This window comes from Poecile atricapillus, chromosome 2, assembly GCF_030490865.1.
Source record: "Poecile atricapillus isolate bPoeAtr1 chromosome 2, bPoeAtr1.hap1, whole genome shotgun sequence".
In the NCBI taxonomy this organism is placed as follows: domain Eukaryota; kingdom Metazoa; phylum Chordata; class Aves; order Passeriformes; family Paridae; genus Poecile; species Poecile atricapillus.
Window position 1 is genome coordinate 38,542,412 of NC_081250.1, and position 26,057 is coordinate 38,568,468.

General features: G+C 41.6%; 1 protein-coding gene across 4 annotated transcripts in view; it reads left to right on the forward strand.

Annotated features, from left to right (window-relative positions):
- The first annotated feature begins 769 nt into the window (after window positions 1-769).
- LOC131576736 (ubiquitin-conjugating enzyme E2 E1) overlaps window positions 770-26,057 on the forward strand; it is a 45,600-nt gene continuing 20,312 nt past the window's right edge. Inside the window, exons 1-3 of one of the 4 annotated variants that reach the window (XM_058833714.1) lie at window positions 770-949; window positions 3,067-3,155; window positions 5,266-5,316. In XM_058833714.1, coding sequence (XP_058689697.1) covers window positions 770-949; window positions 3,067-3,155; window positions 5,266-5,316 — 320 coding nt within the window. Of the gene's footprint in view, window positions 950-1,434; window positions 1,701-2,976; window positions 3,156-5,265; window positions 5,317-26,057 lie in introns of those variants that run through there. The other 3 variants (XM_058833716.1, XM_058833715.1, XM_058833717.1) reach the window with 3 other exon arrangements.

The window sequence follows — 26,057 nt, forward strand, 5'->3', positions numbered from 1 at the left end:
GGAAACCCGGGCTTCAGGAGGAGCCAGCCTCGGCTGCCCCCGCTGTCCCCCGCGGTCGCTGCGGAGATGTCCAGCCTTGGGATGTCCCCCCCGCCCCCGTCCCCCGCCGCTCCTGCGGTTTCGGATTTGTAATTGACCCCTCGGGACTCCCCAGGTGTCATGTCGTAACAGCGCCCTGTGGAGCCAGCAGTGCCTGCGGATCACCTCGAGGTGCTCCCGTGGGAGAAAGGGTGACATACAAACTCCAATCCATTATCGTGGTGCGTGGTAGTGACAGTCCAGCGTATTTTCGGCCACTGAAGACACCAAGTAACTCGATAGGCGATCCCTCGATAGGCTGTGGAAACTGGCGGCACCGAGCCAAATGTGCCCCGGGTGAGGTCGGTGGGAATGCTGGTCCCCATTGTCCCTTCACGAGTGGGTCCGGCACCGCCAGGAAGAGCCGTGGCTGCCCACCGGGGCTGCTCCCCGCGCCGGGGCCGGGGGCGCTGGGTCGCTCCAGCCAAATCACTTTTCTCCCTTGGGAGAGAGATGGACAGCAGAGGCTTCGGAGAAATTAGTAAATCGCCTCGCGGTTACAACACGCTAGCGAATACAACACGCCTTTTCCCGCAGACGGGCTCCCCATCAGGGGACTAGGGGAAAAAAAAATCCCTAATACTTTTACCTTTGGAAAATCGAAAGGTCTGTGTGTGTATCTGTGTGCATCTGTGTATTAGTGCTGTCGCTGCCAAGCCCAGAATTTTGTTTTCTCTCCCAGCATGCGTTGATGACATCACGAAGTGCCCCTTCTTTGTGTGTCAGTGATGTCACCAAATGCAGTGTGGGGGACAATGGAATCCTGAACTCCGGGCGAGGGCGAGTGGGAAGCGGCTGCTCCTGCTGCTGGTTCAGGGCTGAGCCGGGGGAGGGAAGGGAGGACACAGCTGCTGCTTTGGGGCTGAAACAGGTGAGAGACGGGAAAGCTGCCGGGGATTCCTTTTACCTGGAATGGTGGGGGCGAGTGGGCTTTGGGCTACGTTCTTTTTTTTTTTTTTTTTTTTTTTTTTTTCCTTCTCCTTTCTTTTTTCCCCTTATTGCTTTCAAACTGAGACAGGTGAGAAGTTGCTGCTGCTGCCGGAGGGACAAAGCAGGTGAGGCAGGGGAGAAGCTTTGGGGTTGAAACAGTTGTGAGAATAAGAGGAAAGCAAGCAGCCCCCGCGCCGAGCTTGATACCCCTCTCTGAGCCTTAAAAAAAGCAGCCCCTCTCCCAGCCACCTGCTTCCACCGCGTCCCCGCGGGGCTCTCGCACGGAAGCTGCAGCACAGCCGGGGAGGGCGCCTGTCCCTCTCCCCTCCGACACCCCTGCAGGTTACTTTTCAGAGGGTCTCCCACCATTAAAAACTCACGTCCCCCTCCCGTATGCCCCTTTCTTCCCTCCCCGGGGGCAGGGAAAGGGAGGGGGCCGTGGCGGCCGGGATCCCCCTCCATCCCCGGAGCTGGGGCTCCGCCGCCCGCCCCCGCCGCCCTCCGCTCCGCGCCGGGTGGCGCCCCGGCCCCGCCGCCCCCCAGCCCCGCTCGGCGGTGGGGGAGGCAGCCAGGGAAGCCATTGCCTGTTTAATAGTTGCTGTTGCAGCACTTCCGCTTCTCTCCCAGCGAGAGAGACACGAGTGGCCAGGCCCAGCCGCACCGAGGAGGAGCAGCCAGACACAAAGGGAGAGGTAGGGGGACGGGGCACCCCCCGCCGCCCTCCCCGGGGGCAGGGGCGAGGGGCAGGGCCGGCCGCGGCCCGGCGATGGGGCGGCAGCCGGCGGGGCAGGGGGGTCGCGCCCGGGGCTGTCAGGTACCGCTGTCCCCCGGCCCTGCGGGCCCGCGGCCGGGGCAGCTCGGCCGGGCCCCCTCCGGCTCTCGGCCGGCGGGGGCAGAGGAGCTCCCCGGGGGCCCGTGGCCCTGGGAGGGAGGCGGCCGTGTGTCGACCCCCCCCCCCTCCCCGGGCCCGCGGCTGCCCTCCGAGCCCTTCCCCCGAACTCTCCCGGGGTGCCTTGCCAGCCCCCCCATCCCTCCCGACGGCTTCTCGCCCCTCTCGGGTGCGGACCTGCCCTCGGTAGCCCGCCGTGCTCGCCCTCCTCCCCCCGTGCCCCCAGGGTGCCCGCAGGGACCCGGGCTGCCTCCCCCGGCCTCCGCTGCCCCCCTCCCTGACACCGGCCTCCCTGGGCCCTCCACTCTTGCCCCTCGTAGGCCCTGGCCCTCCTTCATCCCGCTTCCCCCCCGGCAAAGACCCTCTGCTCCCTCCCCCCTCCGCTGGCATATGCCCCTCGGTGCAGCGGGCCTCGGTGGGTGCCACCAGTGCACCCCACTCCCTGCTTAACCCTTCCCCTTGGTTTGCTCCCTTCCTGCCCGCCTCCCCTCACGGTTTCCAACACCCGATCCCACAGACGGGTTATCCAGCAGGCAGGGGTTTCCCCACCACAGGTCGCACATCTGCCAGGGTCTTCCCTGTGTTGCCAGTGATGCCCCACTTCCATTTTAGATCTGGCGACGGTCACCCTCCCGGCCCCATCCCTTCCTGCCTCCCCCACGTGCCTCCCGGGAACCCAGGGGACCGGAGCTGATCCATTTTTATCTCCTACACCCCTAGGCTCGATAGTGGTGGGTGGTGATGGCTCCTCTTGTGTGTGCAGTTTGGGGGAGATTAGAAAGAATTGCTTTGAGCTTCCCTGATCCTTGCAGTTGTCCTCGTTCCAGTCTCCTCTCATTCCGCACTTGCTTTGAGAGGAAGCTTTTAAAGTCCCTTTTCCCCTGCTCCTCGGTGTTACTAGTGCAGGGGAAGCTACTGCTCTTCCTGCTATGGTTGTAGGGCCTAGAGAGGAGAGGGAGACACGAGGATCCTTTAAAAGGAGCATGACCCAAACACAGAGCGAGATTGTCAGCAGCCTTTCTCTGTGTGTGTTTGTGTTCACTGTTTGTTCCCCACGCCCCATGGTGTCTCCTCTCCAGGTTGGGGTGTGTGGTGGGGGGGTCGCTATGTCGGATGACGATTCGAGGGCCAGCACCAGCTCCTCCTCATCTTCATCCTCCAACCAACAGACAGAGAAAGAGACAAGCACGCCTAAGAAGAAGGAAAGCAAAGTCAGCATGAGTAAAAACTCTAAACTGCTATCTACCAGTGCCAAGAGGTGAGGCTGCAGTCACTTTTCTCACTGATGTGTTGCATCTTCCCTTCTTCCTCATTTTATTTTGCTCTGTTCCCCTGCTGCTCCCATTCCTCATCTCTAGCCCTTGTGCTCAACCTTTCCACACGAAACTGCTATTGTCTCACTTTTTTCAGTGTTTCACTGCAGTGAGTGTCTACCGAACTTCACTGCTCTTTGGTCCCTCTTCCTGCTTATTCCAAATATTTTCCTGGCTTTTCTTCTTCTGGGCTGTTACTCTGACCCTCAGTTATTTCTGCTGTCTTTTCCTTTTTCCTTACTAGCATTTGTTATGGGAATGGTGTAGGATTGACATTTAGACCTTTTTTTTTTTTTTTTTCTCCTACTGCAAGCTATATGGTCCCAAGTAAGGCATTGCAATTGCATTTCAACATCTGTTTCCCTCTCTTGTGGGTTGGAGTCTAGAGTGTCTTCTTTTCTTTCCAGGACTGATTTGGAGATTAATTAATGTTTATGAAGTTTTGAGTTTGCTTGCTTTGGGCGAGTGCACTCCAGTGCAAGGGGTATACTATAGCCCGAGATTTTTACCAACAAATACATTACTATTGTTTTTGTCTGTTCATCACATATATTGAATTTTCTATGTATGATTGGATGCTGCCTGGAATAAATAATCCACAGCAGGCCCACTTGCGGACATTCTGCTCTAAAATAGCCTTTGCTCACAGCACAGAGTGGGCTTGGGCTTTTTTTGAGAATAAAGTAATTTTTATTCCAGAATAATGTGTAGGGAGCGACACCTGCGTAGAATAGTAATTCCAGAACAGCTGTGTCAGTCAGTTTTCTTCACTTGGACAGACTCTTGGAGCTACCCATTTAAAAAGAAAAAAAAAAAAGTTACCCTTATTTATTCTGTGTGTCTCCTGAATTCAGCACCATCCTGCTCCAGGGAGCTAAGCTGACAAATGGAGGTTTTCAAGCAAACTTGCAGTCCTTCAGTAAGAATAATAAACCATCTCACTGAACAGCTTTGCCAAGCAGCAGAGAGGTTGTATCAGTAGGTGTCTAGAGTGACTGGGGTTTTATGCAAATGCCCTGTCGTAGCAACTAAGTTCTCTGTGGCTTTGTAGAATTTAGGCAGTTTGGTTATTCCAGATCTCCACTCAGCAGGTTTCCATGGCAAACTGACATAGATAGTGTCAAGCAGTGTTTATGTGCTGTGCCCTTCACTTTTAAGGAGAAGATTTTAAACTCCCTCCTGTGGAAAGGCCGTGGTTCTTGCATGTGACAAGTGGCAGGAGATGCTGGCTGAGTTTAAGGGAGAAGGGAGGCAGGCTGAATGCTGGGTGGGGAAATCTGGAAGGGAAGCCTGAGTGACAGTAATGGGACTCCAGGGAAGAGGATGATAGCTGGTTGGGCGTTTTGTGGCAAAAGCAGCGTAAGCCCAGAATAGTCTGGGCCGGGAGGACAGGGTGTTGGCTGAGCACAGTAGAGAGAGGGAGCGTCTGGAGTCCTAGGGAGGGGCCATGGGGGTGTTGTGTGGCTCTCGAGGGTGAAGAGAAGGGAGAATTAAAGGTGGTAGGAATGTGCAGGAGCCTCGGAAATAGATATTCACCTTCCTTAAAGTGTCCTTGAGAATGGCGCAGTTATTGACTCCCTCAGGGCTATGGGTTTTTTTTTCTCAGGATGGTGATGAGAAGCTGGGGGAGAGAGGAGGGAGCCAATTTGGCAATGACTGTTTCTCTCAATCCTGTACGACAAAATTCCTTTTTAGACTGCAGTTTCCTCCTGGTGCATCACATTTGCAGAGGTTTCCCCTCATTTACAGGCTGGTTGGCAGAGCAAAGCGGACAGTCTTTTCCACTGTGTGGTTGGCATCTTTGTGGGAGTGCAGAGCAGTGCACCAGTCTGGGTTCAGTGTATGATGCCTGTCTGTTTTTCTGCCTGTCTCTTTAACAGGGCAGGGCACCTGTCCTGCTTAGGGGGCTTGGACTGGTAGGAGGCTGCAGCTGAGAGTGCCTCTCTCTTATGTACTGTGGCAAGCTCACAGTGACAGTGTGTCTGCAAGGAGAATGTGTTAACTGCTATCCCACACAGTGACTTACCTTTCTTCCTTCTTGCTTTATTGCCACAGGATTCAGAAGGAATTGGCTGACATCACCTTGGATCCACCTCCCAACTGCAGGTTGGTGTCAATTCTTTATCTGAGGAGGGTGGGGGAAGGTGAGGGGCAGAAGTGTGCCAGTGTATTGTAACTGCCCTTAGGGGCTCTGGATGGAGCAGAGGAATGACTGTTTAGGTGGCCAACAGTAGTTTTGTGGATGCTTGCATGACTTTAGATAGTTTTCGGGTGGGGGTACCTCCAGAGGTTGTATGTGTTTTCACCAGTTTTCTGTTTGTTTTGGGGGTTGTTTTGTTTTTTTAACAATTGCCTTTCAATATGTTATACTGTTTTGTGTGTGTACGTTTCAGAAACTGATCTAGAAAGAAGAGCGTAAAAATTTTCTCCTTGTTTGTTTTTGGTTTATAAATCTAATGCCTGACTGCACTAATCTTATATAAATAAGAGTCCTGCCAAGGAAGCAGAGAATGCTCTGAGGTTTTTAGTTCAGAGTTCTGTTGTGAACAGCAGCTGACAGTGGAAGAGAAGTGCAAATTCGTCACTCAGTGGGTGCCCCACTGGAACATACATCTCAGCTGATGAAACAGAAAGCAGGGATATTCTGTTGCCCTTTATAAAGCAGCTTGTTTTTAAGTATGTTTGAGAAACTTGTTTTGTTTTATTAAAACATCTGGCAGGTTAATTTGTTTCATTGCATGGTGTCCCTGAACCTCTTTGCATTTGGAGAGGGGCAGTAGTAGTGTAACATCTTTGGTTATACTTGCCCATCTAAGAGGAAAGAGGCTTTCAGTATGGTCTGTTTGCTGTAGTTGCTAAGTCATAACTCTGTTCCCATCTTCTTGCTGTAGTTTTGATGTAGGTTTGTAGGTTTGATGTCTTTTGATGTTGGTAATAGGCAAAGTCAGAGAAAATTATGTTTATAAATAACTGTTTAAATGGGTCTTTTTGGTATTGAATTTCCATCCACAAATGTACATGAACCTTTTTATTGAAGCTTTTTGCCACTGTTAGTCTGTGGGAACACATTAGCATGAGAGTTAGCCTGACAGGTCCAGAGCCACCCTTTTGGTACCAGTCCCTAGGATCATAATTAATTAAAGAGGAGATTGAATGTGATGGGTGACATCTAATCTGATAGTAAGAAGATTTTTGTGCTGTTGGGATGATAACCAATGCGTTTTGAAGTCTTTAGCTGTGACTGTTTTAGGGACAGTAATGACTTACCTGAATATTACAAGATTTCCAGTTCTTGGGCTGGAGATGTCTGTCCTGTGTGCATCCCAACTCTGTGTCAGGATGAAGTCCACATGCATTTCCCTCCTCCTCCCACTTTAAAATTATTTTCATGGGAAAGAAACAAAGAAGCACATCTCAGGCGCTGTTACTTGCTCTCTAGGTAACTGACTCTGGATTGTCAAGGTGCTGGGGCTTCAGACTGAACTTTGCAAGTCTGCCCAAAAGCTGTGATAGCATATGAGTATGTTAGATTGCGTGTTTCTTCTGAAGGTTTGTGTAAATGATATTAGAACTCTTATTTGTCCTTGCTTCATTTGGATTCATTCACAGGTAAAGATGAACTAGCAGACTACTTGTCAAAATACAGTATAGTTTTGGTTTTTCTTTTCTAATTACGTAGACCATTGAGGATAATGTGCTTCAAGGCCCGCTTACTAAGTTTGTGTTCTTTCAGCCTTTACAAATATTTTTAATGGTAAAAATCAGTTTGTAGTACAGGTAGTGATGATTACTCTTCATCCATAGTGGAGTTACAAGTATTCTGCATTCATTTTGACTTTCAGACGAGTGTCAGTGAAGGCTGGCAACTCCTGCAAGTAATGCATGAAACTGGTGTAGTTGTTACTGCCTTTTAATATGTTCATAGATATGAGAACGTGAGTGGAGGGGTTTGTTGTTTATGTGTGTGTGTGTGACCAAAGGAGTTTTGGTATTGCTCATCTTGGGGTGAAGTCATCCTACTTCTGTAAATACGGTGCTGAGAGCCAAGAAGAGCAGCTCTGCTTATGGCTAACAAGGCTCCAGTTGTGCAGGCAAGCACTGGGAGTTTGCCCCTGTAGCGGCTGCTTTGTAAAAAGGCAGGCACATGCTGATTGCCACAACAGTGGGATGAGTTTCAGCCATTGCAGTTATGAGGAAAGTTCACCTCTTGTGAAAAAAAGAAATAGTCAATTTATGACTGTGAGGAGATTAAGCAAATGAGAGACTGTGGTTGCTACATGATGCTTAAGATTGCCAAAATTTGTTCTTGGGAAGATCGCTGACAGTGTCACTGCTTTTCTTTATATTTCTTCTTTTCGTATGAGCATTACTGGCATGCTGTGAAGGAGGTATTAAATATACAGTTCGAGAACTTAGTTTCAATTTCCTGCCTTTATGACTTTGCTTATTCTAACCTTGCCTCTGACCTCCTGCCCCTCATATCTCTGCTGTCTTTGTGCCTCCACAGACTTTTTTCAGGTGTCACTGGAGGAGAGACCTATCATCTCCTTTTAGGCATCTTACTCTCTCCTGCAAGTTTAATCTTAGAACTTACATATTCAGGGCATTATGTGTGGTACCATGTACTACCTGTTGTGCTGTCAATTTTAGGATTGCCAAAGCCTCACGTCACATTTGAAAATGTTTGTCTGAAACTGTATCCTTTATTGTGTTGGAAACATCATAATCTTTTTTCTTTTTCTGGACATCTGTTCTTACACCCCCCACCACCACGTTTGTATTTTCCCCTGTTCTGTGCGTGGTGTTTGATATAGGGTCGTGGTTGGCTGTGCTTTAATTTTTGGCCTCGCTGCAAAATACTGTTCTTCTTTCAGACTTATTGCAGTAATGGGAGTTCAAGATATTTAACACATCCCAGAGCAGCTCTGCATATTGAAAGACAAAGATTCAGGTTGTGAATGATTTTTAGTAACAACTGTTTTACCACATCTTACATGAGGTATTTTTCTTATAAAATATGACATACAAGATGCTATTACAAATAATGACAACCATTTGACATTTCAAACAAAATAGCTTAAAAAGAAATGTTTCATTTTTATTTTTGTAGCTTTCAGTGACTGTGTTTTCATGTATGTAACCCACAGATCATCTGTTTAAAAAACAAAAACCAAAGAACCCAAACCCCAAGCACACTCAACACCCTGTGATTGAACAGCTGTGTGGTTTTTACACATATGTGGGTAATATGAGGGGAAGTTTATTCCAGAACTTCCTCTCTCCTCAGTTCTTTCCTTGCTTCTGTTTTTTCCATAGCTTGCCTGTGTCCCCCAAAATTTTACCTGGGCTTGTGTCTCATGGGCTGCTTCATTTCTCATAGACCCTTTGTGCTTGTGTCTTCTTCCTCAGGCTGGGATTTTGATTTTCACAGGCTAGTGCAGTTAGTTGTGCAGAGGTGCAGAATACGTGCACAGAAACAGTCTCTGTTTAGTTTGCATTTAAAAAGTAGTTTTTTGGACTTGAAAACATTTTCTAAAAATACATATTTAATACATACGGCAAATTCTTGGGTTCCTGCTGGGATCGATGCTGTCCTCATAAGTGTGTCCTAGTGTAATATATGTTTGGCAGCTACTTCTGAATGCACTTTAGTCCTCCTCTTTGTTTTCAGTAGGCCAGTGCTCTGGAGGTCTTGAATTTCTGCAAGATGATTTGACTCCCAATATTAATACTGAGTTATGAAAGTTGAACTTGGCTTTCAAGTTCAAAAGGTGGTTAGTGGTTAGTATGAATTGGAGAATGACTGTTTAGACCTAAAGTGTTTTAAATATTTTAAGAATATATCTGCTGATCTCTTCTACTTTGTTTTATATCAGAGAGTTTAATTCCTGTTTTAGAACTCAAACAAGGTAACTAGGAACTTCTTAGTTTTGGTCTTTTGTATATGCTGGTGACAGAAGGGGTGTCATGCCTTTGCTCTGGGTCTGCAGATGTTAAAATAGGGTTCCACCTTGCTGTGTAGGCAGTCTAGATTTTTGTTTGCTGGTAACACGAGTGTTGTGCAAAAGCTTTCCTTCTGTCTCTGTGATGAAGTGTCCAAAGATTTAAGAGAAGTTAATTAAAGCTTTAAGTACTTTTTATTCGCTTTGTGTCATTTGTTCAACCTCTGCATCTAAGCATCTCCTGGTGATATTGATGTGAAGTTATGGAACAAATGGTTTTCCCCGTTTTTAGGGGTGGGGAGTTACAACACACAAAAAACAAGTGACTTGTCCAAGGTCATGTAGGAAGTCTCTGGCAAAGTGGAGAAATGAATGTAAATCTCTTTTGTTTCAAGCTAACTTGCAGCTGAGCTGTTCTGCTGGAACTGTGTGCATCAGTTGCATTATGAACAGGGCTTTGAATTGGTGCTTTATTGGGTGTCTGGTATTGACTGTATGTAAGCATGGTAATTTAATGTTATTTTTCCCATCTGTGTAGGGGGACCAAAATGGATATTAACTAGAATTAATGTTTTTTAATCTATCTTAGCCAAACTGAAACAAGTTTGTCTCCACATGGCTCATTTAAGTCCATATAGGCAAGACCAGCTGTTATTTAAATAAAAATAATTCTCAAACCTTTGCTGAAGGAGGGATTTGCCTGCAGGGCTTACCATTGCTTTAGAGTAAAATGCTATCACAAATTCATTATTTAAATAATAATAAAATACAGTTGTGTTTCTTGGCACTTTCAGCCCAGTTTTTGTAAATTCACAGAATAAGGACCAGATCTCCTTGAGAGTCTCATGAAAGTTAACTGTCAGCACTTAATAAATATGTGTCTCAGTAAAGATGGTGGGGAGAAATGCTCTCTGTTATAATGTACGGAATATTAATAGTTTTTAAAACTTTGCAATGTGGAATTAAGATTTCTTGGCTTCAGAGAAGTCTGCATAAAATGTGTGGCTCAAAGGCAATTTTGAACTCAACAGCTTCATATTATAATTAATATATTTCATCTACATACCATGCAAGTCTGGAATTTGTCTTGCTTACGTTTGTTTTTTATGGTGCTTGTAATTTTTTTGCAAATGTATTTTTTCCAATACTTTCCACTCCAATAATGCTTTAAGTGCTTTTGCTTTTAAATCTAGTATCTTATCTAAGGATGGATTGTCACTGTTAAACTCTAACACCAGTGTTGTTTTTGTTATTTTCATGTGCGAAATAGCCCTTCCTGAACACAATCATATTCTATAGTATAAGCTTTCCGGTCTTAAATTTTCTAGGTAAAAAGCTTAATTTCATTATGACTTTTTTCCTTAATATGCACAGTCAATTTATTAGGTCAGGAATGACACAAATGCCAGCTTTTGCTTCCTTGTAGAAATTAAAAATTATCACCTTTAAGGAAAGTGAAATTACCAGCTTGCAAAAGTGGTTTTAGAACTCCTTTTTTCTTTTTTCACCTCGTGTTGTGTTGAAAATGAGTGTTTTCTGTGAGACATTTCCAGATGTAGGATAGGAAGGACCTTCATAATTAGTGCTGTGTGTAGTTGAAAAATATCTTTTGTCATATAAACTACCAGTGGTTCGGCATTCCCTCCTTGCTTTGTTTGGCACATGATCCCTGGAGAAATAACTCTTCCTTTTGAAATGGTGTATTAACTAATTTAAAGATCCTCTGCAGCTGTGTATGGTCTAGCTTGCAAACCATAAAAATAATACATTTCTACACTGGCTGTATTTAAGTATGTGGAGGTAGCAGCTCCTGCAGGCGAAGTCCTCTGCCCAATGTACTCAAACAAAGGCTGCACAGGAGCAGTTTCTTTGCTGGGGATAGATTAGTTAATATTACAGAAATTAACTTTTCTGAAGCCATTTCTGTTTTTATTTTAACTGTCAGAAGTGTTTTGGTGGCCAGGCTGTTCGGATGCTGTGGCAGGAGCTGGCTGATGCTGTGGTAGATTTTGCTTGGCACGTCCTGGCTCGGTAATTCCCAAATGAACTGCATTCTGTGCTTTTGCATGCCAAACATGGAAACGATGAATCTTGAGAGCGGCTGTGAAATTGTATCATGGCTAAGAACAAAGAGGATTGAAATCCCTTCTGTGCACACTCCCTTGTATACCACTTAATTTTATTATTTGGCTTTCAGTTTTGCTGCCCTTGGAGGGCACTGTGCAACTGTGTTTATGATGCTGCATATATGTTTTATCTGACAAATTCTTATATTTCCTCTTGGTTACACAGTCTTGTTTGGTTTTTCAGTTGTATTCCAACGCTGCTTGTCTGGATTTTTATATTGGATATGTGTATAGCAGCAGTTTATATGTCTGGTTTTGTTTTAAGAAGCATACAGTCTATGTGTATGATGCTTCATAGACATAAATGGGAAACAATGTATGTGAGTTGTTTATACTTTAGGGCTTGAATCTATCTTGCCTTTTTATATGAAGACAAAATTACCCATAGATAACTAGCTTGTCTAGGGGATCGAGGAGGGTGGGTTCATGTTTGAAGATTTCAACAAGAGCAGGTTGCCAGAGCCTTGTGGTTTCTGAAGAATGGGTTGGTTTTGAGAGCAGATGTTCGCTTTGGTCCTGCTAGTGGAGGGGCTTGTGCTGGGGATGGAAACAGGGCTCACCTGCACCGGTACATCAGTGGATTAAGGTGATCAGTGTGTAGTGAAACTTCTGCAGCCTCTGCCTGCACCCTTCTGTAACTGTACATGACAGACCAGCCTTCCATGCAGCACCTTTTCAGAAGCATTTAATGCTAAAATGCATAAATGCTAAAAAAAAAGGATACCATTTTATGTGAATGGGTTAAGGGGTTGCTGCACACCTGTGCAGACACACACACACACCACACTCAAAGTTAAGGGCTATGCTTTCTCCACAAAACAAAGTGCTTCAAACTAAGTTAAATTAATGATGCAATTTAGTCATTATAAGTAAAATCTTGCCAATCTGTACATTTATTTGAATTAAATAAATTTATACTTATTTTTCCCTCTGAGGTTTAACAGTGGAGGTCTAAATACTCACTTCATTATATTATAAAACCGAGGAGAGAACATGTATTGTCAAGTACTATAAATAAACTACAACTGTCAAAATAAGCACTGTGCACTCAGGAATTCTGAGGGGTTTTCTTGTTACTCTTGCCAATTTGCAAATTTCAGCTATGTGCAATTAAAATACCAAGGCTTTTGGGGAAAGTGGAATGGTTGCAACCATGCATTTAATACATATTTTCTGTGTGTAAGGGGCTAATTGACATTACAAGGAGGGCTGTTGCAGAGCTGTATGCTTAACTTCAATATCCAATTTGCAGTGTTCTTTAATAACCTGGACTCTGGGGGACGGAAGCTGGGGGAGAAGAGTGGAGCATGCAGACCATAGCTCAGGGCAGATGTGGTGTTTGAATCTCCCCACTCCCTCCAGTCCCTTCCATAATTTCACAACTGAAAATATGGGTCAGGTAAGATGAAATTGAGCTGTTTTGAGAACTGGGTCCAGGCCAAGTTTTGGCAGTTCATTTGTTTAAGAGAAAATACAAAGTAATTGGATTAAAGAGGTTGTACAATTAATGATATAGAGTCCTGTTAGATTTCTTTGCTTTTGTGTTTCTGTAAATCATTGTAGAATTTAGGTCTTAATTCCTTCAGGACCTTCAGCTTTTAGAGTCAAAAGTGAGTGTGGACCTAATCAGATAAGCATGTTAGCAGATATGTTTTGCACTTTGTATCAGTGTAAATGACTGTTTAAAAAGATTGTTCATCTCTCCCTCTGGAGCTACTGGACTTGCTGGAAACACAGAGAATCTTGATCTGGTAGAGAATTGTAAAGGCAAAATGGGGAGGAGCTTCCTGGAGCAGGTGGACTGCTAATATTTAATGCTTTTTCTGCTGTGAGTATCTGAGCAATACATTTTGACCAGTGCGCTAATCCCAATGTCTCGCTGGGAGAAATCGGGAGAGGAGTCTTGGTGTGTTTTCTTTTGATGCCTAGGATCATACAGGAGTGAAAAGACCCCCAAACATTAAAAATTAATTCTGAAATCAAAAGTGTCTTTTCCACAATAGGTGAATTGATGGAAAAAAAACCCAAAACAAACAAAACCTACTTCTGATACAGTCTAAGAACTTTGTCAGATTTATTTGAGACAGTGGTGATTCTACAAGGAAAACTGCCAGGGTAACTGTCTCAAAGATTTTAGATGCAGCTTGAATATCTTCACTGACATTTTAAGGTGCTAATTTAGGTTATGACTGTTATGGATTGTCATAGGTTTGCAGTTTTCAAATGGACAACTTCTAGAAAGTTTCAGTGTGTTATTTTATATTCTGAAGAAGTATAGCTGCTCTGAGAAGTGGCCTATAAGTGGTGGAGAAAGTGCAATTTATTAAAGCAGTGTTTAGCTGCTGCAGATGGTTTTGAAAGATTGCTAAAATGTACATAGCTGTAATAATACTATTTTAAAGTAATGAGATCAATACTGTAGTATACCACAAAAGGTCATTTTATCAGAAGTTTCTGATCAATCAGATTGTTGTAGTACTGTATTTGCACAATATTTTCTATATGTTTTAGTAACCTTTTTAAAGGAGATAAATTAGGTGATGCATACAAGCCTTTATAGTTAGTGTCCTCTTTGTCTTCCTTGTAAGTTATTTATCAACAAGAATTGTCTAGCTTGCTTTTTGATGGGGTAATTCTTAATTTGAGATTCTCATGAAATTTTGTAGTGCTTTGAGTTCTGAGGTAAAAGTATTTATTCCTCCTTACACTTGGGTGATTGTGGGAGAGAGAAAAGACTGAAGGCTTTAAATAGCTATGCTGTCTCAAAATACCATGAATCTCACTGAGTTCTCCATTGCATTAAAGTTGTGGTGATGCTTCCCTTCCTACTTTAAACTGAATTTCTACAGCACCGTTGTAGCCTAGGAAATCAGGTAGAAAGATGTACAGTAGCGACAAGAGTGACCTAGGAGATCTAAGTTTTGGATGTAACTAGTGCCAGGCCTTCAGCTGCCCTGCTGCTTGTCTTTCAGCTGCATCCCCGAGTTGAAATCTCTAGTGAAATCTTAATGTTTTCTTTAGAATAGCATCTTTGCAATTTCTCCATCCCCTGACTCCTCTTGTAAGGTTAATCAGATTGCAGGTATTGGTAAGACTGAGAGATGAATGAGTTGTAGATGAGGAACAGAAAAGGACATAAAACCACTCAAGGCAGCAAGATTGTACAAGGCATTAACGGAGACTATAAGGGACAGCAGAGAGAGGTGACCCATCAGGATGACTGAGATGATTTTGCACTGGTTGCTGGAACAGTTGCAGCAAAGTTGGAAGTAGAGACAAGACTGATGCTTTTTCTGCTCCAGCAATTTAGCTCCACTTCCTGCTCCTTGCACTGTAAGGAACAGAAGACACAGGTCATCCTCATCTTGACGGATGGGGAGGACCATCCATGGGCCACCTTCTTCCTGTTCATAAGCAGATTTTTAAAACAGTAAAGGATACAAGCTGCAGCAATAGTTTTTCTGTGGTGGATGTTTTACAACCCCACTTGGGAGATAAAATATTAATTTAGTAATAAAGTGAATGCACTTATATAATCTTATCATGGGAACAACATACTATACCTTGAAGAATATGTGTAACAGGTGCCCCACTGTATTTTTGCTGACCTCCTGGAACTGCTGCTTGAATTACATGTGACTCCTGAGCCATGTCCTCCTAGAAGCACATCAGTGAAGTGTGAGGAGTGGGAAGAAAATCTGGGGAAGTGATAGCAACCAAAGAAGCAGAGGGAGTAAAAATGCAGAGAAATGGAGGAAGAGGGCAGAAAATGGAGGGAGAAACAAGTGACTCAGTCAATCCCAATCAAATAGACTAGTATTAAAGATAGAAAGTTGCCAATTAATTTTGTTGAAGGCCCTGTGAATCTGAATCTGCCAAAGGAGCACACCTTGCTGTTGTAGCAACTGGAAGAGAAGTATGGCAAAAGCTGTTATTCAGTATTCCATAAGACTGGAAACACATATTCACTGAAACTGTTAAAAGGTCATTTTAGAACAGATAGGGTCCTTCTACCCAGTAGGCAATGAGGTTCTGCAAACTCTTCTGATGGAAGTTGTGGAGGCAAATAGTATCCTTATGTTTGAAGGTGGGTTGAAGAAATTCATGAGCAACAAGTCCATAAACAGATGCAAAAAGAAGAGTCAGGCATGTCCCCTTTAGCACCCCTAATCCAGTGGCTGTGGATTCTGAGGGTGTACAAAGGGAATGGACTACGGAGAGTGTCCACTGTCACCTATTCTGTGGAGTAGGCTCTTACTGCCAGGAGTAGAGTGCCGAGTTTAATGATCCCAAATGGTCTTTTTACGTTCGGTGTGGAATACCCACAAAATGACCTCCTTCCCCCACTCCATTGTCCCTCATTCCACTCCACTAACTTCAAGCTCTTTTCTATTTCCTTGTTCCAATTGACATGGCTTTTAGCCACAGAAAATGTTCAACTTCTGCCCTTCTTGCCTCTCTTCTTTTTATGCTTTGCCATTTAAAGCAAACTCTTGTTTCCTGTCACTCAGCCACTTCTAGTTTTTGTGAAGGATTAGCCTTTATGCATTTGTGTTGCTGAATTTAAACTGTAAGCTTTTCAGAGTAAAGCACTTCTTTAATTTTTGTTGGTGTTGGCAAAGTGGTATGTAAATTTCAATTTACATTTGAATGTTTTTTATTTAAAAAGTAGGTTTAGTCTTTGGACTTGTAGGTGTCACCCTATCCTGCCTTCCCCAAAAAAGTTCTGCTTATGTTGCAAAATTGCCTTTTTTTTCCCCTTATCTGATAGAAGTAAATAAGTGAGTTGTTTTATTCAGCAGCTGTTGTGTTATCTTGAATATGTGATTTGGTTATTTTCCGGTTTTATGCACACCAAGGTTATCACAGCTGTTACTTTGTGATACTACTACATTGTAATAGGATAGTGTATTTTGAGATATATTAGTGTTGGGGCTTTTTTCTTCCTGGATAGTGGCAGCGAAATAATAAAGCTGTCCAACAGCTAATCTCTTTATTTGGTATCTTTGTGCTCCTACTTCACCTTCCACCTCAATATCTAGGAGGACCGTAACTATTTGTTAGGGAAATATGAGTTAAAATGCATAGCTATTACATATGTTGAGACATTCCAGTTTCAAGTACTTAGTATTCAGTGTGTGTACTCTTAATGACTGTAAATATTATGTTGCATACGAGGTTTTGTAATGTATCAGGTATGTGTTGTACATTGTTTTTCCCACAAAAAATGCTAATTTTCTAACCCCATGGACTGTGCAGCCTCTATTTTCTGCATTGCATTTCAAGGATTTTGCCTTTTATTTCATAGAAGAGTATTATTTATGAGGAGCTGTAAAGTACAGACAAATAATTTAGCATTGGGATTGTTCAGGTGCACATTTCACTGCATGCTGAGTAGTATAGAGCTAGCCATTTAGGACGTATTTATTAACTAGTACTGGATTTTGCCAGGAAAGACTAAAAAGTAGGGATTGGATAGCAGAGGTTTGTGTGGTGACACCTTTGGGGATACAAGGTGGCAGGGTCGAGCCGTAAGTGGTAGCAGCGGAGTGAAGGGCTCTGGGTAAGTGGGGATGTGCCATGACCTCTTTCATGTCTGGCTGAACAGCTGGGTGAGTTTTGTTAGTGATTCACAGCTGGACCTAAAAGAGAGGTAAGGGTGGAGTGCTGATTTAGCTTTGGATCTGGAAAGGAGAGCTAGATTTTGCTAACCAAAGTTTGTTCTGTTTGCAGCAGTCTTCACTGATTCAGAACCAATGAGGAAAAAAAGGAAGCTAGAGTTGATGCCTGAACTGTGACATACTAAGAGTGAAAATATAGGGTGGAATTAGATGTAACTCTTAAAATCAGGGAACAAGGCAGAAAAAATTATTATTGACAGATTGCTTTCCACTAGTAAATCTTACAGTCTCTTGCAGAGACTCTGAACAATCTCTATACTTCTTTTCCAGGTTTTACTTTCCTTTATCATAATCCAGTGTGTTCCAAGTCACCAGTGTGGTGTAAGTTCTGGAAGAAAGAGCTAGAGTGGCTGTTCTGGCCCATGGAGCTAGGCCTCTTTCTGCAAGCCATCTCAGCCTTGTAAAGAACAGTGCTAGTGTCTCCTGCCTCCTAGTGCTTCTGAACTGAGCATGTTCTTCTCTTTCCTGATATCTGCACTGATCCTTCAGCAGTTAGCCATTACATCTGTCAAAGTCTGCAGCCCATGCCTACAGGGACCTGAAGAGGCAAGGTTGTGCTGTTGACAGAAAGAAAATGTGTATTAGGAATTAAAAAATAAGCAGACATAACCATTCTTGTTTTATTCATTTACTTGCAAATAAGTAGAAGTGATCAGCTAAACTACTGAATGTGTATATAGATTTTTTTATTTCTTTTTAAATTGCTAAAGTATCTGGTCATGAATCAGAGTAGCTTGATGAAAAGGAAAGAGGAGAGTGTTTTTAAAGTACTTAAATGGGCAAATGGGATAATCCTGAGTTGCAAAGTAATACAGAAATTGAAATTTGTCATCTTTCTTTATGTAGTACTCTTTGGTCATTGAAAAAGTATTTTATTAGCTTGAAAGGTTTCTAGTCAAGAGGATACATCTAAACTTCACTTGGGAGTTATGAGGACATTTGACTGTGTAGAAGATGGGCCTGTATGAGCATTACATAGCAGACAACTGTATGCCAGGCAAATGAAAACTTCTTTGGTCAGTATTTTTACTAATCCTCCTCTCATGTACACATGGAATGTCACACCTGGAAAGTCATTTAGTTCCTGTTATAGCAAATTATTTCTTTTCAGAGGGAGATCTCATTTTTTTAGATATTAAAATAATGGAACTGTAATGTTTGCTTAGATTTGCTTTCCTGAAAGATAATGTGTCATATCCTAATGACACACTAGGTCCAGTGTTAAATTTCAGTCCTTGCTAGGGATAGTGAATGAACTGTGTCCAGAAATAAGTGGGTTTGCATGTCCCTGCTTATATTACTGGAGTTCAAGGTCACTAAAACAGTTCTGTAGAGTTTAATGTACAATATGTATTATTTACCCCATTTTTTTCTTTTAAGTGACAGACTGTTTACTGAACTGTGTGATCACTGTTTTATATATAGGCAATGATTTTCTCAGCTGGTTATGCACAGAGGGTAAGCATTTTTTTGTCCTTATTTATATATTTATTAATTATGCTGAGACAACCGGTTGGAAGAAAGCATTCTTGCCTTTGGCATCTGAAGGGAAGATCTCTATTTTTGTTTAGTGTGCTAAACAGGGTTATTTTCTAGTAAGGGTTATATAATATGATTATGAAGTTATCCTCTCTTCCAGAGAGTCATATATATGTGATCTCTGGTCAGTATGAAGAAACTCACACTTTTGACCTTTCTGTCTCTTTGGACCCATTACTTGTTAGACATAATGGTCCTTCTAAAATTGCTTAATTGTTCCAAAGAGATCACTTGTGCTTACTGCATTATTGCCATTTAATGTTGCCTCTCTACACACTGCCAAAAGTCCGTGGTATATTGCATTTTTATTGTTATGTAAAGCAGCTGTAAAACAAACTGTAGCTGTGTAAGTATATTTGAAATTTTTGCTATTGGCTACTTTTTTTCCCTATATGTCTCTAACTTTTCCATTTATAGTTTTGCCATCACAGGGAGTTAATGAAAAATAATCATACAGACTGTTTAAAAAAAAAAAAAAGTGATGCTATGCACAGATTCACGTTGCTTCCTTACTCATATTTATTTTTCTATTTCTTAGTATAAGAAAAGATAGGAAGGACATGCTATGCTGGGCTGTTTTTTGGTGAGAGGGTTGGGGATTTTGGCTTTGCTTTGCATTGTTTTGGCTGTTAAAGTCTTCTGATTTTGGGACACTTCAGGGGTTGTAGACCTAGTGGCTGTGCAGCAGACAAAGGAAGGAGATAAATGCATGTGCATTAAGACATGGATCTGGATGAGGGGAGGTCTGTTTAACTCCTTTTCTTTAATACTTGCGTGCCTGTGAGCAGTCAGGCCCATGTGCATCCTTCACACACTCACAGGATTATGAAAGGCGATTTCTCTTATGTGTTCAGATTTCTCTTTACAAGTAGTACTGAAGAAAACAAGGGCTTAAATTATCCTATATGTTTGATTCTTTCTGTATGTCTTTAAGTATGTAGTAGAACACTATGTCTCGTGTGAGTAAAATTATGACAAGGGTCTGACTTTCCAACAAAAGCTGTTTCCAGTATGAGTACTCCTTCAGATGATGAGTCTCTTGATCATTCTTTGCCCTAGTGGGAAAAGTGTGTGAAACCGGCATAACAGCCACAGGGCAACCTCTGTCGCCATTTCTCATCCATTCTGGCCACAGCTGCTAAGGTGTCTTTAATAGGTAGACTTTTTCTTAGTTTATGCTGTTTTTCTGCTTTAATTGGAGCTTGCACAGCTTAGATCTTGCTTTCCAGTCTTCAGAAATATACCTGAACTCGGTCAACACTGAACCAGAGCTGCCTTCCCTCTGTAACCTGGGCTGGGGAGGCATACCTACTTGGTGGGGGTCTGTTCTACATGGATTAAAGGAACAGAAACTATAAAGATTAAAAGATGCTCAGGAGGGGAACATGTACTTGGATTTTGCCAGCAGTTAAAAGTAAATCCCTTACAGTAAGGACCACTCTGCATGTGTTTTGCAGTAGTTGAATTGTTTAAGACTGAACCACTACCAGACTTCAACTTTGAAATGATGAAGTAGATTTTAGCTTGATTTTTATTTTGCCCACCATTTCATTTTGCAAATTATGAGGTAATTCATAGTAATTTGTGCATTTTGAAACTGTTAGATACAAACTGTTAGATACAGGAGCTCTAGGGGAACAGTGGTGAATCAGATCTGCTTTTTTATCAGCAGTGTGTTTCAAGCATGCACGTGTGTGCAAACACATTATTTTGCATTGACTTGCCACAGTGCAGTTGAAGTTTTGAGAAAGTAAAGAGTTGTTTTTTTGTTTTTTTTTTCTTTACTTTTTCCCTCCTAAATGTTCAGAAGTAGCTGTGTGGAAAAGAATTATTGTAAGATCAAGTTTCCTTTTCTTTAGCGTTTAATTTGACTTGTAGAAGTTGACGGAGTATGTGTTTTCATAAACTGCAAACATTGCATCACCCAGGAGAAGCACACATAGGAAAGTCTCTTAGGGGTGTGCAAAGCAGACTCCAAGGATAACTCTATACCAGTGGTATAAAGGGTAAAGTCAAACTTCTTTTCATGACTGAGAGGGAATCAGTGCTGCCATAATGTATATTCTTGTTGTTATTTTGTAGCAAAAATGATAATACAATTCTAGATCCTCTGCAATATATAGGAGTGTGTGTGTGTGTTCACATGTCACTGAACGGAGTGAGTACAGCTATGGGGGTGTACAAGCTTTGTGTACTCCAAATTTATGTATGAAATAATATCAGTATGATCAGAACTAGATACAACAGGACCATTCTCACACAAGTTTGTTAAAAGATGTATGACAATTTTAGAAAATTCTACCTGAATGTTGTCACACTCAATCAGGACACCTCATTTTGTATATCACCCACCTGGGTTTCCTTTTTGTATCTGATCCTGTCATCAAGTAGGAACTAATTGTGCTCTTGGCTAATCATAGCAGACTAGTAGCTTTCTTCCAGTCTTTGCAGTGTTTTGACTTGGAACAATGGACTTCCTAACTGTATGAAAACACTTTATTTATTTATCAATTATCTGTTTCATTGTTGAAAATACACCTTAAAAAAAAAAAAAATCTGATCGGAATGATTTCTCTGCTCCAGAAATTTGTTTTCAAGTCCTCAAAGCTGGGCAATATGGGTGAGGCCTTTTCATGTCTGTCAAATGTGTGCTAATGAATCTGGTGTAAAGATCAAGCATACCATCATCCTGCAGAATGAAGCATTGAAGGGTGTATTTTTCCTCAACTGCAGTGTTGTTTCCATTAAAATAAATGAGGAAGGTTGGAATTTGGTATAGTAAGACTCAGTGCAGGCTGGTAGTGGATCTAAGGGTAGGCAACCTTCGTATTTAGGGATCAGTCCTATAGCTGAAGTAACATAAAAGCAGTCATTTCTCAATTGTCCTTTCCTGTTTTGGAATAACTAAATCAAGCAAAGTTTCCACTGAAATTGTAACACCAATGTCATCAGTCTGCAATATGGTGAGTTCCCTCTGAAATCTTCTTCCACTTGCTTTTAAAAATTTAGTGCCTCTATATGGATATCCCTATTTAATGAAGTGTTTTGATTGAAGTCATGCTTTTGTTTGATGCAGCTTGCACCCAGATTAGTTATACACAAATATAGATGTACACCCTTCCTGCAAGTGCCCAGAAATGTCATTGCAAAACAGTGGCATCGATCCCTTTTTAAGCTGTTCATCCATGACCCTGATGATGGCACCTGAGAACTTGCTTATGCTCACAAAGGAAGCTGCAACTGTTCTAATTGCTTCTACAATGAGATTTAAAATAGCATGCTGAGTATGTGTGTTACCAGAGGTTCCATCTTCAGCCATACACAGTGTATTTCATTTGGTTAGTTTGTGGTTCATTGGGGTGGTTTGTTCGGTTTGGTTTGGTTTTTTTTTCCAAATATAGACATAGCAGCATTGAATAAGGGAGCATTTTTAATGCTTTTGATATTTGTTTTCTCATTTTCTGTCATAAACCTTATGCCTAAAGCTCATAGGTTTGAACTTCTTTACTTCCTTGCTCATCTTTCTCTGATTCTCCTAGTTTGTAGGTAAGTTTACTCTGGAAGAACAGATATTTACTCTGTCCGGAAGAACACAATCAGGATGAAATATTTCAGTCATTTAACTGCTAACTTCATGCTGCACTGAATTCTAGTGTAAGAGAAAATAAATTAGAAACATCTGTTTTCTTTTTCTCATAACAGAAGAACCAAGAGAGATGTTCTATTGAAATCAAAGATGGCAAATAGAAGAGCAATAAAAGGAAGGTATATGTGTTTTTCACACATATAATTAGTCTCTGGAACTTACTGTCATAGGAAATTATTGAGGCCAAGAACATAACAGAATTTGAAATAGAATTGGACAGGCATGTGGCTGCCATCAGTGTTCAAAGTTGATGTTATTAATTATGGTTATTTGGGAGCAATATTAAACTCAAAATTTAATATTAACATGCTCCTAGGTTTAAGCAAGATACTTTGAGATGTTGTACCAGAAGAGCATGGTGGAGGGTTTTCTGGGGGCTGGGGGGGAGTTATTTGTTTCTTCCAGTTAAACTTGGCTATAGACTAAAATCTGCTTTAATTCTGAGCATTACATTGAAATCTTTTCCAATCCCAGCTTGCACAAAGAGTGTTTTTTCCCTCCTTTCGTATACACATGTGCACACCTGTCTTGTATCTCTTTGGATGGACCAGAAATCCTCCCATACTGATTTTGTCCCTTTTCATGCTCCTTTTCCACATCCATTTCCATATCAGGTCATCCCAGAAATGACTTTTATGCATCATGTCTGATCAGGTTGCAAGGGAAATGCTTACGGAAATGACCTACAAAGTGAGCAATAGAATCCAAAGACTTATAAATGATTTATACCTACACAGAGCAGAAGCCACAGTGTTGATTAAACTTGAGTGTGCTGTAATGAGTGAAATCACTATATTTCTGTAGAGGAAGTGATGATGGTAGCAAGCTCTTTACCATCGCTTGCCTTTTTAATAAGTGGCACTTCAGATTACAGAATTAATTCCACAGAGTGGAAAAATATCAGGAGTGAAGAGAGAAATAAGTTAAAAGGCTAGACTATTACAGTTGACATTTATGCCTGCAAATCTCAGCAGGACTTTAAACTTCACAGTTTCTACATGTTGGGGCTAGGGAGGAGAAATATCTTGATACACTAGAGATTTAAAAAACAAAACAAAACAAAAATGCAAACAACAAACCCCTATAAAAAAACCCAAACCCAAAACCACGTAACAGAAAAACCCAACACAAACCCACATCTGTAGATTCAGAGAGAAAAGAAAAAGGTAGTTGAGCAAAAACTAATAGAACTAAAAATTAGAAATACCTAGGCTTTAGTCAGGGCATTCCTGGCCTCCAAATTCTCGTATTGGGAGTATAGGAAAGGTAACTTGAATAAATCATGTGGCTTTAAACGAAAGAACTTTAAAATGTCTCCTGTAGAGGAGTTTAGCTCTCTGCAAAGCTCTGTGCATTCTTTATAAAGTTCTGCTCTTCTGGAATTATCTATAAACTATTGTCAATTTAATCACAGAAGCAAATCTTGCTTCTTGTTTTGAAAATGATCATCAGCAGCATTGATTTATAACAAACTTGTAGACTTAACTCTTCCATAAAAAATACAGTATTTTGTCTTTTCATGGGATGCAGATGAAGCAAGATGCTTTCAAAAGTGTTCTCTGCTGACAGTAGGAATTAGGAATGCCATAATTACTGGCTGGACCAAGTGTGATGAAGCAACCCCCCAATCCAAGTGCTCTGTAGTGATCTGGCCTTTGCGCTTGCTGCTGGCTTTGTTGGGGGGGGTTTTGCTGGATTCCCAAGAGATTCCTGTGCCCTGCATTGCATATGAATTAGTTCTGTTGAACTTAATGGAGTTTTTGTCATTGACTTCAGCTATCCCAGACTTATAAAGAAAGTATCAAAAAAGTACAAAAGTACTTGCTTTTAGAAAGAGACTTGACAAATGCATGCTTACAGGATAGATCTTTAATAATGAGTGGTTTGCCACAAACTTCGACATAGGGAAAGAAACTTACTCTTTACTGACCTTGTGCTCACTAGGGCCATTATCACCTATGGTGATAAGTTTTCCCATTTTGACAAAAGGATTGGGTGAATGAGAAAAAGGCTTAATTCAAATACATACAAAGTAATGGCTCATCTGTCAGCTTCTGTGGAATTCTGTCCACTCTATCTAAAAGAGTGTATTGGAGAAATAATTAGATTTTGGAGAGGAGAGTTGGAATTTATTAAAAAAGGAACTGGAAGACTTCTCATGTGAAGAGAGAGGGATTGTTTCCTTAAAAAAACAAAACCAACAAACACCAAAAAACCAAACCAACAAACTTAGCATTTACAGGATCACAGAATATGCCAAGCTGGAAGGGACCCACAAGGATCATCAAGTCCAGCTCCTGGCCCTGTGAAACACCATCCTCAAGGATCACACCATGTGCCTAAAAGTATTGTCCAAACGCTTCTTAAGCTCTATCAGGCTTGGTGCTGCAACCCCTTCACTGGGGAGCCTGAGTCTCTTCCTTATTTTTTTAACCTCGAGAGAGAAAATAGAGAGGAAGATTTTTTTCTTCCTCTAAGACAAGAACAAAGGCATATGGAATGAGATTAAAAATAGTGAAATTTAATTTGTTCACTTTTTACAGAACAAAATGGGGTTCCATGCTGTATTACACGACTGAAAGCAGGAATTAAGCTAGGCTCAAAAAGTCTTAGGCTTCTATGGAGGGTAAAATCAGACAGAATTACAGCTTATTCATAATACTGACTTCAGAAGGAAAACGTGGATGCCTGGTGTTGAGACTCAAGCAGATACCACTGAGGGTGTTGCTATGGTAGAGGAAAACTGAAGACTGGGCAGAAAACTTCTGATGCCCATCTCTGACCCATTTGACACTGGAAGACAGTGAGATGTCTTAAGGTGTTAAACTAGGTGGACTTCAGATCCAGCCTGGTGGATCTGTATTTCTTTTGGTAAGTTAGTAGATAAAATTTGCACTTGACCTGTGATCAAAATCTTTGCAGTGATACTATCTCTAGTATACTAATGTGTGAACTTCAATATTGTTCTATATGAGGAAAAATGTGCTTAGAAAAATAATCTTTGTAAGTCATGTTGCAAAAAGTTTTGTGCTGTATGAAACACATACTCATACATATATGTGTGTGTGTATAGAACAACACCACTATTAAAAGAGTGATTTCTAAAAGTATTTTCTGTTATATTTTTGTCAAATTAATATGTCTCTCAGAGAATTGAGTCTTAAAGCACAAAACAAGGACTCACTTTGGTGTTTTACTCCAGTACTTAAGGTTGACTTTACCTGATGAGATTTCAAGTTTGTAGTATCATTGACTCCTGGCTTGAAAGTTGCATGAGTTTTGTGTATATTTATATAGAGTGAATTTAAAAATCATATTAGTATTGATTAGTTTGCTAATCTGTTAATGATACTGTCATTGGGATGATTTTTTTGTGAGTTATGTGTTCTACTCTTCTGATGCATACAAGCCTAGCAGAAGAGAGCTATTTTACCTTAACTGGAAAAAAAGTTGGCTCATCGTAACCTTTTGGCTCATCATAAACCTACATTTGATTAAAAACCCAACCCAACAATATATTTTTTTTTTTTTTAAAAATAAGATAAGTCACTTTTAATGATGGGAATATGAGCTGCCTTTGGAAATTGTCTATTCTCACTAATTTGTTAAGAAGGCGGTTTCTGTGTACTCTAAGAGTTTATTTACTGGCCTTTCTGAACTGAGGTCTTGACATAGAAAATTAAATGAAGAAATACCTGCTCATTATTTTATCTTGAAAGGTCAGGTGCGGTTGTCAAGACTGGATGAGAAATTTTCTAACATAGTGTAAATTGTATATTTCCATTGTAAACTTACTGCTGTTTGAACAGCTTTATTTCACTACAAGAAATACTTGAAATGCCTTTTAGTAAGAAAAATCAAAGTGAGTGAATCTGGAGTGGCAGAAAACAAATCAGTTTCCCTCGTGCTTAGA